Source organism: Ciconia boyciana, chromosome 1, assembly GCF_034638445.1.
Source record: "Ciconia boyciana chromosome 1, ASM3463844v1, whole genome shotgun sequence".
NCBI classification, from domain to species: domain Eukaryota; kingdom Metazoa; phylum Chordata; class Aves; order Ciconiiformes; family Ciconiidae; genus Ciconia; species Ciconia boyciana.
Window position 1 is genome coordinate 160966016 of NC_132934.1, and position 15902 is coordinate 160981917.

At 37.8% G+C, this 15902-nt stretch overlaps 1 protein-coding gene across 2 annotated transcripts in view; it reads left to right on the forward strand.

The window, feature by feature from the left end:
* DOCK9 (dedicator of cytokinesis 9) overlaps window positions 1-15902 on the forward strand; it is a 136185-nt gene that overhangs the window by 30682 nt on the left and 89601 nt on the right. For both annotated transcript variants that reach the window (XM_072849945.1, XM_072849946.1), the window contains exon 2: window positions 6465-6581. In XM_072849945.1, coding sequence (XP_072706046.1) covers window positions 6465-6581 — 117 coding nt within the window. The remainder of the gene's footprint in view (window positions 1-6464; window positions 6582-15902) is intronic.

Here is a 15902-nt window from a genome sequence, read left to right on the forward strand (position 1 = left end):
CTTTGTAATCTAGACTGTATTCATTGAGTTTTGGAAACACCCATTATCTTCTGTTACAGCCCTCTGAAGACTTGGGTGAAAACAAGAGTTTTCAGGCTTTCAAGTTAAACTGGGGGGGAAGGAAAGTTATTTATTGTTTTTTAAAGAAACAGTGTGCAAAAAAGCCTGTATAACTGTCTACTCTTTGTATGGCTCACTCTCTGTCTGTAGCCCAGGTAAGCACTTCTGGTCTGTTTATGTAAGCATGAGAACAGGTTACTTAATGCACTTCATTCTTTCAAGCTCTAGAGACTTAAAAGTTTTGAATTTGTCAATGAAAGCATATTGTTGCTTAAATATATGCATAGTGGTAGTTTTTTTACGTAAACATGTAGCAGCTTATTCCCTCCCACTGCCCCTAAGTTTATATCACAAAGTTAACCATACCGAAGAAAGGGGATAATTAGTAATGTAATATTTAACAATAAGCTCTACGATACATATAATTTTTTGAATGGATTTTTAAGTTGATTAAAAAATAACACAACCTGGGCAATCTATTTTTAATTTATTGTGGTTGTGGGATGATAAGATTACAGGGAGCTGTTACCCATGTTTAGGACTAAATAGTCTTCTTATTTGTCCAAAGTATCTTGCCTCAGGCCAATGTTGAGAAATATGTAATACCATGTATTAATCGATTCATATGCTGTGTTGCCTGCTGGTGCTTGAGCTCCATTCTACTCTTTATGGGGACTTGTTAATTTGCAGGCGTTATGTCCTAAATATGTTTTTATACAGTAAATTATGTTTTGTACCATGAGGTTAACAATACTCAGTGCGCTTAAGCTGACCATCCTTTGTTTTGTGGGAAGACAAGAGTGAGATAATATTTGTCTCAATTTAAACATACAAGAAAAAATGTACTATATTATTTTTTCTCTAATATATAAGGTAGGCAATCATTGAACTCCTAACTTAAAATTCCTTTTATCTGATGGCTTTTGACACCGCTAAAAAATATATTAACCATATTCTGGCAGATTGAAATGGTTACCATGTGGGTGTCATGACTGCTGTTTCGAAATGCTTCTTATTTCTGATAAGTTTCTGTACCTATAATACACTGGCAAAAACCAAAGTGGTATGGCAGACACTTTGCTGTTTTATCTTCCTACAAATACGGCTAGCTCGATTGCTGGACCCCATGAAGCCCTATGCTCTTAGCATTTTCTTAAATTATGGAAATAAAAATGTTGCTTGTTACAGATTAATAGGAAAAGTTAAGCCTTGTTTGAAAGACTGACTTTTAGTACCCGTAAACTTGATTTTGCAGTTTTGACTGGGCTGAGATTTATCTGTGTCAGCTGGTCCATAAATCATATTCAACAATACTGTACCTACCCAGCATCTTTTCTTTTATATTACATGAAATAATAGACCGGAAAATATTTTTTTTTCTGAAGAAGAGCTTGAGAGAGAATCTGCTTCCTTGCGGTGTTCTAGGTTTGGCTAAATGCCAAGGTCAGTCTGCTGTTTATTGTTTTTCTTTTTCCATATCTGGTTGAAACTGATAAAACATCTTCTTCCTTTTGAATCTGACAAATGACTAAGAAAGAAATGGGTAACACTTTGGAGAAAGCTGGGGAAGCAAATTCTTCATTAATTTATACAGAAATTATATTCCTGCAAATCAGGTACTTATTAAACAGGAAGATGGTGTGGTTTTCTGGTACCACTAACTATCTCTGTGTTCCATTGCCTTAGAGGATAGGTGTATATTCAGGGCCTCAGCTCCAAAGAGCTTTAGATTCTTTAAAAGCTTCTAATGAGGGAGGATTATTTTTTAATCTTGTGTTTATGGCATGTAAGCAAAATGTGAGCAAAGCTCATTTTCTTTTAAGATTCTTTTTTATCAATTTTATGGTTGTGGTGGACCTGGTTTGTGACTATAGGGTAGAGACATGCGTTTGCTATGAATTGGATGCTTTCTGAAGCTGCAGTATATGCATCTTTGGTTTTTGAATTAACTGTGCTAGAAAAGTGATTTTTGTGTGTGTGTATGCCCATGAAATAATTTTAGTTACACTGTTTTTAAAAGTAATCCCTTTCCTCTATTTTTCCTGGTAAAATGAGAGGAGCCAGAGCTAGCTTTCTTCCAGTCTTCATCTGTTGCCTTCCCAAGAGAATTAACAGGAGGATGGATATAGCTCTTCAGCACCAGGGAGAAAAGGATGAAGATACTGATTGTGTGCAGCACCACATAAAAATCCATTACCTGTTTGAAGTGACAGCTTTCCCTTGCTACCAGTTAGTGGAATTGGTGATGTGATCTATCTACTTGCTAGTTCAGACAGTAGATGTCCTGATATGTGCTGACTGTATTGACCATGTGTATGTTGCTTCTTTCCTTTAAAAGGCTTCCCAAATTGCATTTTAAGTATATTAAAATACGTGGCCTGAGTTAAATTTTTTTTTAAGGACACTTTAAAAATTGTGAGCTGCACTGAAGCTGAGTAACAGAATTCAAAAATGCTTTTGCAACAGCTTTTAATAAGGACAGAGTTTCATGTTCTGTTTAGTAACCTGAATCTCTCCTGCTTCTGAAAGGGTCCCATCAGCTCCCATCTGTTGGCACAAGTGGTCATGCAGCCATCTGATCAGCATTTCAGAGAGCCAATCTGGCTGAAAGCTCGCTGGTTAGGAGGAACCCTCTAAAGCCAGATCACTCCTACTCTGTCTCAAAATATGACTGTTCAGTTGGTGGTACTAGTGTGAGAAAGCTCAGGAACGTGCCATGAGGGAGAGAGGGTCCTTCTAGTGTCAGCTCTTCTTTCAATTAATTAAAGCCAATTGTGAAGCAAAATCTTTAGCTAACAGAAGATCCTGATTGTATACACAATGCAAATGGTCTTTCTCCCCTACTCATTTCTTAGACCCAGTTTAATCTGGAGTATTTATTTTTGTTTCTCCTAAAGGTCAGTCATGCTGCACCACACTCAAATCAACCTGTTGCTGCAGCATATTGCATGTCATTTCTCATGACAAACTCTTCAGAAGGAATGGTCACATGGCAAAGGCCAACTTGACCAAATGGACTGACTTGGCAATAGTACTGTAGTAGTCTCTAAACCTTGTTTTAGCGTAAGAGTATACTGCACAAGAGCTCAAGCTCAGTGGTTGACAGGTGAACATCTTGCTTGCCTGGGTAGGTAGAGAGAGACTGGTTACATTGAAAGTGGGAGAAAGATGAGCAAAGGGTATCTTGCTTTCTGAACGATAAGTGTTGTCTTATACTTCACTTAAAGAGCAGTAAAGTTTGAGGGGCTCTTCATACTCTGTGTTATCCCCGTCTCATGGGCTTAAGGAAGCAAATTAATACTGGACAGTTATTGCCTTGCTGAAGAGTTGGAGAGGGTAGGTGAAGTTACTAGAATTTCTTTGGAATCAGAACAGTCTGGCACAGTGGGGCTGTTCAGCCTGAAAGGGTAATTTGGTAGAGCCTACATCTAAGAAATGTGTCAGATAGTTGGGTGAAGGAGGTGCATCTGGCCTTCTGAGTACTAAGGAAGCTTGGAGGACACCATTTCAGTAGTTTGGGATTCATTGCAGCAGTCTGAATATTCAAAGGCAGACTTAACAGAATGTTTTCTTGCAACCAAAATATTTTGTGTAATTAGTACATTAGAGAAAATGTAACCTTTTCTTATGCTGTGTTTACATGCTTCTCATACTTTTCTGAGCTAAGTCAAAATGGTCCAACTACTTCAGCTACAGATGCGTGCATGAACATAACCTTAAGCCTTTTCTCATGGACACTGGTGTTAGTTCTTGGCTTTGTGATAAGCCATGTTCATGAACAAGAGGAGATGATGTAGCAGTAGCTGTGGTTCAGGTGCCAAGCTCTCAAAATGTGTTGGGGTACAATGTACAGCGAACTGAGCAGCTGTTCTCCATCTCCTCTGAGGAGAAAGATGGCAAGCTCAGCATGTATTAGCCTGTGCTGAGCACGTTGTTAGATAGCTTGTGAACTTTTAGTCAATCCTTCCAATGTGATTGTAAATGGTAGCTATTTTTGTTGACAAAGCTACATTTTGTTCATCATTTTTTGATAGATTTATTTTCCAGATTTTGCTTTTTTGCCCTTTTCATCTGTTATGCTCTGTTATGTTCTTGCATTTTTCTTAACAGTAAAACTGCCATATGGTAGATATGAGGGAATCCCATGTAACTTTTGAGTAGCCTGTGAACTAAGCCTGAAAACTGCGGTAACCTGTGACTAAAGCTTTCCTAATTCCTTGAAAAACAAATTCAGTTGATTCACTTTTAGATGAAGAAAAGACCTGTATGGTTTCTCAGGAATATTATTGTTGTACTAATGATTAGAATAGAATATAGAATAGAATAGACTATTTCATTTGGAAGGCACCTACAACGATCATCTAGTCCAACTGCCTGACCACTTCAGGGCTGACCAAAAGTTAAAGCATGTTATTAAGGGCATTGTCCAAATGCCTCTGAAACACTGATGGGCTTGGGGCATCGGCCACCTGTCTAGGAAGCCTGTTCCAGTGTTTGACCACCCTCTCGGTAAAGAAATGCTTCTTAATGTCCAGTCTAAACCTCCCCTGGGGCAGCTTTGAACCATTCCCACGTGTCCTGTCACTGGATCCCAGGGAGAAGAGCTCAGCACCTCCCTCTCCACTTCCCCTCCTCAGGAAGCTGTAGAGAGCAATGAGATTGCCCCTCAGCCTCCTTTTCTCCAAACCAGACAAGCCCAAAGTCCTCAGCCACTCCTCATAGGACATTCCTTCCAGCCCTTTCACCAGCTTTGTTGCCCTCCTCTGGATGCATTCAAGGACCTCACATCCTTCTTAAATTGTGGGGCCCAGAACTGCACACAGTACTCCAGGTGAGGCCGCACCAACGCTGAATACAGCGGGATAATCACCTCTCTTGATGGGCTGGTTTTGCTGTGTTTGATGCACCCCAGGATGTGGTTTGCCCTCTTGGCTGCCAGGGCACAGGGCTGACTCATATTGAGCCTGCTGTCCACCAGCCCCCCCAGACCCCTTTCTGCAGGGCTGCTCTCCGGCCACTCCTCTCCCAATTTATACTTGTCCCTGGCATTACTCCATCCTAGGTGCAGAATCCGGCATTTGGACTTGTTAAATTTCATCCCATTAATCATAGCGCAGTGCTCCAATCTATCTAGATCCCTCTGCCAGGCCTTTTGTCCCTCAGGAGAATCAACAGCACCTCCCAGTTTGGTATCATCAGCAAACTTGCTAATGGTGGATTCAACTCCTGTGTCTAGATTGTTGATAAATATATTGAACAGAACTGGCCCTAGAATTGAACCCTGAGGAACACCGCTGCTAATGGTCACCAGCCAGATGTAGCCCCATTCACTACAACCTTTTGAGCTCTGCTAGACATAAAGATATTTCTTCTGTGCAGTACAGCTGGAATTTGAAAGGTTATTAACATAAGTTATGCATATATATATATATATATATATAAAAATATATATATATAAATCTCATCTTGCCTGATCAGCTATAATGACGGCATAAGCTGGCCTTGCTGCTATTCTTATGTTTAATATACCTTATTTTGAAATCAGTACCACTGATCTTAATAAAGTATCAATTGAAAAGCCTCTTGTAATTGTCACTTGTTAAAAAAAAGAAGTAATTTTATGTCTGATACTGAGATACACAATTTTAGTTGCAGAAAATGCAAGCTAGATTATGACTCCAGCTTTGCATTAGTTTGCACGCTCTGAGGCAGCGCTGCCTCATTGAGAGCTCTCTCTAAACCTGCTTTGCCATCTGACCACTTAATGGAATGCTTGGCAGGTGAAGGTTTTTCTCTGTCTGATTGTGTACAGCCAGCTGTAATGCCTTGACAGCGGTATAAATGTTGAATCAGTACATAGTAACTGACAAAAGCTACTCATGCAATTAAGAGGAAGCAAATGGCCTATGGGAATTTTGTAAAAACTATAGAGAAGGAGGAATGTCAATTAGCCTACCCCTACCGCAGGTTACTATTGAATTAAAACAAAATTCAGTCTTAGCTTTGAATTAAGATTGTTTTAATCCCTGCTAAACCCAGATCAGAGCTTTCTGGGCAGTATCAAGCAAAGGTAACCACCAACATAAGAGACTAGTAATTTCTTTATAATTTTTTTGCAGTGAAAATACATACAGATTATTCTGATAAGCTCTGACTTACTGTGTTTTGTGAAATAGTTCTGTTTCTTCCTTCTGAAGCAAATAGCATGCTTGTCTGTAATTATCAGTTGCACTTAATACATATGGTATGGTGTGACATAGAGTCTGCATTTTGAATACGCTAAGTTTTTGATGTAGATGAAATCTCGTTCTGCCAACTTTTTAAAGAGTAACTTCTTAAAATGACTCAACAATTGTAATTTTCCCTCCATATACTTGAATTTATTTCCTTTTCTTTTTCTTTAGGCAAAACCAAAGCTCATAGAACCAATAGACTATGAAAATGTCATCGTTCAGAGGAAAACGCAGATTTTGAATGATGCTTTACGTGAGATGCTACTGTTCCCTTATGATGACTTTCAGGTAATTTAATCCTCCCCACCCTTTTTTTAAGACAGATATTTCGAAGTAGTAGTCATGAGATGATAACTTCCCATTTCTTTGTTTTTTAACTCTCTTTAGCTACAAATAAAAAAAAAAAATCTTTGCCATGAGTCCCTTTACACTGCTTGATTTATTCTGTCAGGTTACAGAAGAAGCAATAGCACAATTTCTTCATCCATTCAGATTATAAGGTCTACTTCTGCAACTCAGCAATTTTACTGCCTTTTGAAGTAGATGATGAGTCATTTTTAGGTATTTCCCCCCTTTCTGATGTAGGAAATCATGTGATGTTTGTTAAAAAAAGCATCTGCTTTTTGTCATGCTTCAATTCTTAAATTGATTGGGCTTTTCTCCCCCCGCCCCAGCAAAGGACATGAACCTGTTCAAATGAAAGCTGTTACTCTTAGCTGTGTGTTACCAGCCAAAATTGGGCTTTGGCAAAATACCCCCTGCATAACAGGTCTCTGACTTGATTAAGCCAGACTTTATAAAGATTTGTGATCATCTTGATATATTTCTATAAAATAACTGTGTTTATTAAATAAATAATTTATTTAAATACACTTTCTTGCACCTTGTTGTAGATCCAGTTAGGATAACCACTAAACATCTTAGAGACTGGAGTTGGTGTAAATAGTGAGGAAAGTGTCTCTCACACGTGCCCATACCTGCAGTCAAAATGTCTACTTATATTTGAAAAGTATGCAGACATCTGAACTCTCTGTAAATTAACTGCTTCTGGGGACTATATCATAGTTGCATACCTTAGAATTGTTCTGCAAAAACCTACCTGAAAAGCTGAGCACTTTATTCAGCCAAGTAGTTGAAGCTACGTTTATGTTTATCATAGGGAAAGTTGGTGATGAGTTGGTGTATTTCTACAGAAGGTTGTATAAAGTCCCATAAATTACACATGTTGAGTTTTTCACAAGTTCTCTCTAGCCTATTGAAGTATTTACCTGAGTGCACCTGGATTCTGTTTTTAGTCTATGCGCTTCATTATCACTGATTCTTACATGAATAACTCTACTTGTAGCCTTCCCACTCTGAGCTAAAAATTTTGGTTTTAGCAAGGTACAGGTATTTAGTAGTTTGGGCTTCATGTCTTCTCAGCCACATGTGAAAGTTCTGAAGTAAGAGTAGGTAAGACTTCTTACAAAAGTAAGCAAGTAAGAATTCTTACAAAAGGAAGTTGTACTGCCTATGAATGCTATCTAATGATACTAGTGTTGAAATGCTAGACCACTCATGATGATGCCCTACACCAGGTATTGGCTTTGGGACTGAAAAGCGTTTGTGGGCTGTATCAGCCGTATCCCCTTCTACAGTATGGCTGTTCAGTATTGCAGATCAAGAGGAATCAAGGATACTTCCGCTAAGCATACTGTTATCTAATTGACTAGTTCAATTACCAGGGGTCATTCTGGTGAACAGCCGTGAATTATCAATGGAGAAGAAACAAACCTATCAAGAATATCCTCAGGCATTTTGTCTGAGCAGTCTGGGAGATGTCTGAAGTGTTTAACTGCTGTTTCAGGTGGCCTCTTCTGCAATTCTTAACCTCAAGGCCTATATGACTGAAGCTAGTCCATAGTTTTCAGTATGATCCTTTAAAGGGAATGACTGAATTTTGTTCACAAACTGTAATGCCTTTTGTTATCCTTTGTTTGGATTCTATGGTCAGATTTTCATCAAGGCAGTCATTAAAGTGTGTGTTACATCAGCGGATTTCCTTCAGGTAGTCACAAGCTTGGAATATAGTCAGATTTCCTGTTTCTTTATCCCTCAGCGGTGTAATATCTGAATACGTTTTCTGGGTTTCCTCTATATAGCCGTTGGGCTATATAGTCTCATTTTATATTTGATTAATATGAAGACTGGTTTGTACTATCAAACTTTATTATTGTGCTATCAAACTTTTATTTCCTTCTAGGATTTGCTGGCACAAACTTACTCCAAATATTTTTATTGTACACATGACTCTCCAATACTACTTTGATATATCTAGCTTGTTTTCAACAACTCAATGCGTTTAAATCTGTCATTCAATGTATTAAGAAAATATTACCGAGTCAGAGAACAGAAATCCCTTACGTGCTTTTTTTTGCAAGTCAAACCTTTTAACCCTGTGCAGTTTTCCATAATAATATTTATAGTTTTGAAACCATTAGGCTTGATACGGTTGCCAATATAATTTGAATAATTTAAATAGTAGCATATTTTCTGTATTTGCCATTCTGCCTCACATATTTTTTTTTAATTCCTTTTTCCTAACTTGTTGCTGTCACACAATGTGTGGGCAGCTCTTGGGTAACCCTTGGCTCAAATGTTTGAATACTGCCCTCATCCCCCATAAGATGAATTTTTAAAATAGGGAGCTAGAGTATTTAGAACTACCTGTATACATACTTAGAACAGTTTATAGGTGGAAACTCCTACCATTGTCTAAAAACCTGTTCGAGGCATTTCCTCTTAGAGCACTTAGTTTTTATTTTTACAAAGTTTTTCCTCGTGCTTAGGTTAAACTGATTACAATCTAAAAAACACTTGCCTAAAAAGGAAGCCAAGCCCTGACAATTTATAAAGACATTAAGAGTAAGGTTATTTTGTTACCAGCATGGCCTTAAAACTAGCACTTAAAACAGCACAGAAAATACTTACTTTTCAGCCCTAGATAGCACTTCTACAATTTTCGGGAGACTACAGAAGAAGTTACATAGTTTCAAAGAGGCAGATTGATAACACTATTGAATTGTGCTGAAGTTGAAATTATTTTGGGAGAAATAGAAGACAAATGTTTGTGCATAATTAGGTAGCTTTTTTTCAGGTAATGCAGTTAGGTAACTGAAATGTAATTTAATAAGCGTGCTTTTCATATAACTAAAAACAATACTTGCAGGAATTTGAAGGCAAGATTTTTTAACAAATGTTTTAATGTCTTGTTCTGTAGTTGTGGTCAGTGCCACATTCAGTTTGTAACTCTTTCCACCTCAGAGAAGCTAAATATTAAAGGAGAACCTATATGAATTGTTAGTCCATATCAGAAAAGAAAGCTTGCACAGCAGCTGGCTTCTTTGGACCACATATAACTTGCTTTTTTTTCTTTCTCCCAATGAAAGTTATTCACCTAGTGAGGGGAAAAAAAACCAGTAAGTCACCTTTTTCTGTTCAGCTGTGACTGTTCTCCAAACATGCTGTCAGAAGTAGTTTTAAGCTCAAACCACTACCAAAGAAATATTTGAGCAAGGATGGAGCAGAAAATTCTCTGCTCTGGGAAAACTCGTGAAGATTGAAGGATTATTCTTCAGCCAACTGATCTAGTTACATGAACCTTTCCAGATTTCCATGGAAATGCATTGGCCATCATCCTAAATTTGATTAGCTGAGGTTATGAATGCTGTTTTCTCTCTTTTTATATGTGTTTGGTAGCAGCTCATTTACTTTTCAGAAAGCATGATTTTTGTCCTGCTTCATGCTGATCTTCAAATAAGTAGGCTTGTAATTTGTTTTTTTCTTTTGAGTTTCTACATTTTCCTTAATGCCATCATATCCAAATAATAGCAAGATTTGCTTTTCTGTAGTTTCTAGAAGAGCTCTTTATCAGCAACTTTCTCTTCACATATTGGATAATTTTTTAATTTACCATTTCAAGATTGTTTCAGTTGCTTTTCACAAGCTCAAGTTCTGAGTTTTCTGCACTGAATTCACTAATCGGGTTATTCCGTAACTTGTTCTCATCAAATTTATAGGGGCAGTCATGTTGTGTTTGGAGATCCTTTTTACTGTTAACATCACTGAGTTTGCTTTAATTCTTAGTAATTGGGCTGTCTAAACTTTCAGTACCTTCGTGCTTTGTAGTCTGTTTGCTTCTAGCTGCTTTTATCGTTATTTTGTTTTCATTATGGTCCCCATATAATGTGTTTGTTTAAGATGGTAGAACCACTTTCCCACCACCCATTGGAACATCTCCTACTAATCTCTTGCTACTCTCAGTTACAATGCGGTCAGTCATTCAAGGCTATACCTCTTCTAGACTCTTGCTGAGAAGCAAGTCTTCCCTTTTATAACCTTGAATGACTATATCAATTGGGTACTCTTGTATCCAATTTTGTGCCTCTTCATGGCTTATTATAATTATTCCAAGTCACCTGAATTTCAGTAATTTACTCAATAACGAAATGGCTTCATAAGTAAATAGCATTAGTTTAAATCAGACCACCTCCATGGATCACACTAAAATCATATGCCCAATGACTGCCAAATCGGTGATGTTTACATTAACTGCATAGCAGGTAAATTATTAAAAGAAACCTTAACCCAAAACTGTACTTGTGATTACTTTTCAATAAGACACCTTGTATCTAAATGCTTTTGTTTCAAAATACCTAACTTTTGAGTACAACCTCTGTTCTTACAGGAAATATTTTTCCCAATACAGGGTAAGTTTACTTGTAGTAAATACAATGTGGGTACATTCCTACCCAAATTAAATATGCCATTACAAAGTTATCCCACTGTTATTTTGTAGGCATTTTGATGCCTAGCTTAGACATCGTTTCACCTTTGTTACTTTTGGTTTTGGGCCATATGGATTTAGCACACTTTCACTTAAAGCTCTTGGCTTTTAGTTAATGTGAGTTAAGTACCTCTGAAAATAGATATTATGCCAGCTTTGCAGAAATGAAAGTAAACCTGGGTCATTCTACAAGAAGGTACATTGTGAGTACAAGGAACAAGCAAAAAAAATTTTCAAGTAATGTCCTCATTTTAGAGAGCAAGAAGTAAACTAGTCAAAATACAATAACTTATTTTGAAATGGTCAAAGAAATTTCACTATGACTTTTTTTCTTTTAAAGTCTATTTCATGTTTTTCCTTGAGTCTTTAACCAACTATTCTAAATCAAGGCTTCAATCTAGTTTGGAAATTACCTTATAATACAGCTTCTGACACTTCCCGAACAACTGATGAATCTCTTCTGGCATGTAGTAGCTTTAAGAGCATGATCTAACATACAGCATGCCATCTTTTCTATCGACTCTTTTAAAACAATTTCTGTCACTGCTTCTTGAGTATTTGCCTCTGTGTAACGTCATCTAAAGTAAGGATGGCCTGGGTATGTGACTGTTGAATTGAAACCCTGTACTTTTCTCCCCATTTTTCTGCATTTTGCATAGTCCCTATTTTACCAGTAAGATACAGGACTTTATTAATAACCTCCATTGGTTATTTAGATACACTTGTATACTGTTGTGGCTGCTTTTTTATTCCTTTCCCAATATTTTGAATAATCAGCTGTTAATAACCATAATTTCAAGCATCCTAAAGGGATGTGGAGGGGGAAGTGGTTTTGGGGGAAAATTTTACTAGCTCATATTCAACAGCCAACACTGGAAAGAGCATGTGAAGATGAAAACATATTTTTTAAAACAGGTATTGGCAGTGAGTATGTGGTTCCGGCAGCAATATTTTGTACTTTCTCTGTTCACTGTAGCTGTTGGAACTTGCACAGAATAGAAGTACTGTCACTAGGTAGACATTGTCAAATTTACAGCGCAGCAAGAGGACCTTATCAGATGACAGAAACTGCTTGAAAACCTCCAAAGTGGAGAGAAAAATATAAAACACCCATGTTAAAAACGCAGGAGGGAGAAGGGCAAAAGCTAAGGAATAACAAACCAAAATGGACATGTCTGAAGACAGACAGGTCAAATGGACTTGAGGAATGTTGTGTGCTGGCTGGCTTTTCACCTACATCTACTGTAGTCCTTTCCTCTAAAATATCTCCATGTGGACCTGTTGTTCAGTGTAGAATTGCTGTGGAAGATACCTTCCTACACTAGACAAAGCACTGGAAATTTAAGATCTGCCATTATTTTTTGTTATAGAAATGTAAGTGTTGGCACGTTATTTCCCAAAATGAAGTGAGTAATTTTGACAACTACTTCTTTGTCTGTGATTTGGTTTTGGATTTTAAAAATTTTATTAAATATTTTATATATGAAAAATTTACACGTGCTTATTTTTCATCTTGATAGAACTAAAGACTGGTTTTGTTGATTCATACTTCTCAGCATTGACTTTTGTATAAACTGTGACCTGGAAAAAAGCCCACTGTAGCTACACATTTATACATTCATTTTAAATACTTAAGTATGCAATGTGCTAAGACACCCCACTACAAAATACTTGGCTGTCTTCTGGCTGTTCTTTAGTGCCACCTACAAGCATGTTTGTCTTAAGAAGAACCCTGGCCATCTTGCTTTTTTTTTTTTGCCCTAAAGCATGGGGAAGGGGGACTAGGATGACTCAGAAAATTGCATGCCAGGTTTTACACATCAGTAAAGTATATTATTTCTTTTAACCTCAGAAACAGACCCATTTGCTAAAACTGTCAAGAACATAAAAAAACCTTCTAGCCCGAGATAAGTAAAACGGGAAGTATAACTTCAATTTGGTTATACATTCAGCCGCCTGAATATATTGGTTATATATTCAGCCACCTGAGTATGAGCCAGCAGTGTGCCCAGGTGGCCAAGAAAGCCTATGGCATCCTGGCTTGTATCAAAAATAGTGTGGCCAGCAGGACTAGGGAAGTGATTGTGCCCCTGTACTTGGCACTGGTGAGGCTGCACCTCGAATCCTGTGTTCGGTTTTGGGCCCCTCACTACAAGAGAGACATTGAGGTGCTGGAGCGTGTCCAGAGAAGGGCAACGAAGCTGGGGAAGGGTCTGGAGCACAAGTCTTATGAGGAGCAGCTGAGGGAACTGGGGTTATTTAGCCTGGAGAAAAGGAGGCTGATGGGAGACCTTATTGCTCTCTACAGCTACCTGAAAGGAGGTTGTAGAGAGGTGGGGGTCGGTTTCTTCTCCCAGGTAACAAGTGATAGGACGAGAGGAAATGGCCTCAAGTTGCACCGAGGGAGGTTTAGACTGGATATTAGGAAAAATTTCTTCACTGAAAGGGCTGTCAAGCATTGGAACAGGCTGCCCAGGGAAGTGGTTGAGTCACCATCCCTGGAGGTATTTAAAAGATGTTTGGATGAGGTGCTTAGGGACATGGTTTAGTGGTGGTCTTGGTAGTGTTAGGTTTACGGTTGGACTTGATGATCTTAAAGGTCTTTTCCAACCTATAAGATTCTGTGATTCTGTGAATCCTAAGTAACGCTAAGTCTCACTAGCAAACACAACCTTGTGACAGAAAGTTTGGAATCTTAAACTATAGCTATTGCAGTCTGCACTGATTGTGGACAGATTCACTATCCGTATTGTATCAGGTTTTGAGTAGCAAGTACTCCTTGGCTGTGAGACTTGGTGACATGTCCTTTCTGCTGTGGCCTTCTCTGAAACCTCAGCACATAGTGCTACTATCATAAATCCCTGAGACTCGCTCAGAAAGTAGTATCAGTAAAAGAGTCTGTTAATTGTGTGCCTCAGTAGTGTGTGTGAATCCTGGGTAGTGTTAAAAGCTGTCTTCCTTAAAGAAGATAAACCTTTCAATTACTGTGCTGTCAAACAGTAACTGAAAGGTGGTTTTTTCATCATCTTTGAGAACGAGACAAACACTCTAGCTCCTGATGCTGCCATATATCAAATGGTAACTCAAACCGAGAGAGTTGAAAAATTTCAATTCTATGAAACACTTCAACCAATGTAGTTGTGAAGAAAGTTTGTAAAGACGACAATCCTTCCTTCCTAATTTTTCTTTTGGTATATAATGTATATGTATGTGCATGCTTGTGTTTTAAAATATTGTGCTGTTGCTTTAGTAGTTATTTTTAGGAATTTGCTCTACATCAAAAGATATTACTCATTGCATTTCCTGGCTCTCTGATGAACTAGTGCAGCTGATGGATGAGCTGAGAAAGAGGTAGCATGCATTAAGACAGTTACTAATATGGACAAAATTGACAAACTAAATTCTTCTGTTTTGTCACTGATCTTGCTACAGTACTAAGATAAAAATCTTTTTATATATGAAAGACGAGAAAAAACCCTTACTGATAATTGTGTAGCAGGATGATAGCAGCAGACATTCTAGAAGTCTGTATCACCAGTTCAATTTTACCAGTTCCACTATAGTGGTAGGACTTGATTCATGAGTTCATGGATTTCCCATGGAAAGATGCCACTCTAGTCTCTGTGTTTTTTTAAATAATGATAGTTTTTTTAAAAAAGCATAGTCTACCTGCATGCTTATAGGAAATATATTACATATAATATATTGTTTATATATTATATAAAGTATAAACCATTTCCTATCAAATATCAGACTACTTCAGGCTGAGAAGAGGATCTAGACATTCTGGCCTTTAGCTCTTATAAGGTAGCTTGATACTCTTAATAATCTTATATGGTTTGAAATAAGGAATATATTTCTAGAATTCAGAAAACTTAATTCTTAAATGCTGTTAGCATATGAATGAGTATCTTCTTGCAGGTTTTTTTTTAAACTATATATTGCAAGATTTTTTGGTCCCATAAAATATTTTTGGTTTTGTGGTTTTTGCTTTTAATACCTCCCCACCTCCCCCACCCAAGCAGTTAGCATTGTTACTTTTCAGCAGAGTTCTGGACTAGACAAATGACTTGACCATGAGTATGGGATAATTTTTTTTTCTTTAAATCTTTACTGTACTTGAATATTCTAACTTCAAATGCCACCTCCCACCCCTCCCCCCCCCCCGATAATGGGGTGAGGCTTTGGTAATGACAGAAATAAACTCTCAACAGAGATAAGTTAAGGTAATGTACTTGTGTACTCTTTCTTTTTGACCATTAATATGTGGAGTTTTTTCTTTTCACATTTTTCTCTGATCCTTCCTGGTGCTAGCTATGTGTGGAGTATAGCTGACAGGTGAGGGATCACAACCCCCTTCCAGGTCCAGGCTGTGCAAGCTCTCTTGTCCATCTCTGATGACCTAAGCTGTGAGATTCCTTTCTACATGATGCAAAATAATTTCTATTGCTGTGTAGTTATTTTCATTTCTGGTCCAGAAGATTTTGTAAAGTTTTCATCTTTTACACTTACAAATGTAAAGTACCCTAAGGCTTATTTTAGCACTGGTCTGAGAAGCAGAATTTCATGCTCACAGAGAGATTTCCTGCTCTCCGGCAGCCTTTCTATGCCCCTCTGAACTCCAGCATAGGATAGGAATAAGTTCTGACTTGATAGGCTGAAGTGTATACTTCAGTGATTCAGGCCTTCTTTCTAAACCTTCAGTTTAACAGTGCAAGTCTCATTTTTTGCCAGCTGATATCTTCTTATTTTGGTGTGGGTTTGTTACTTTTCTTAAGTAATAG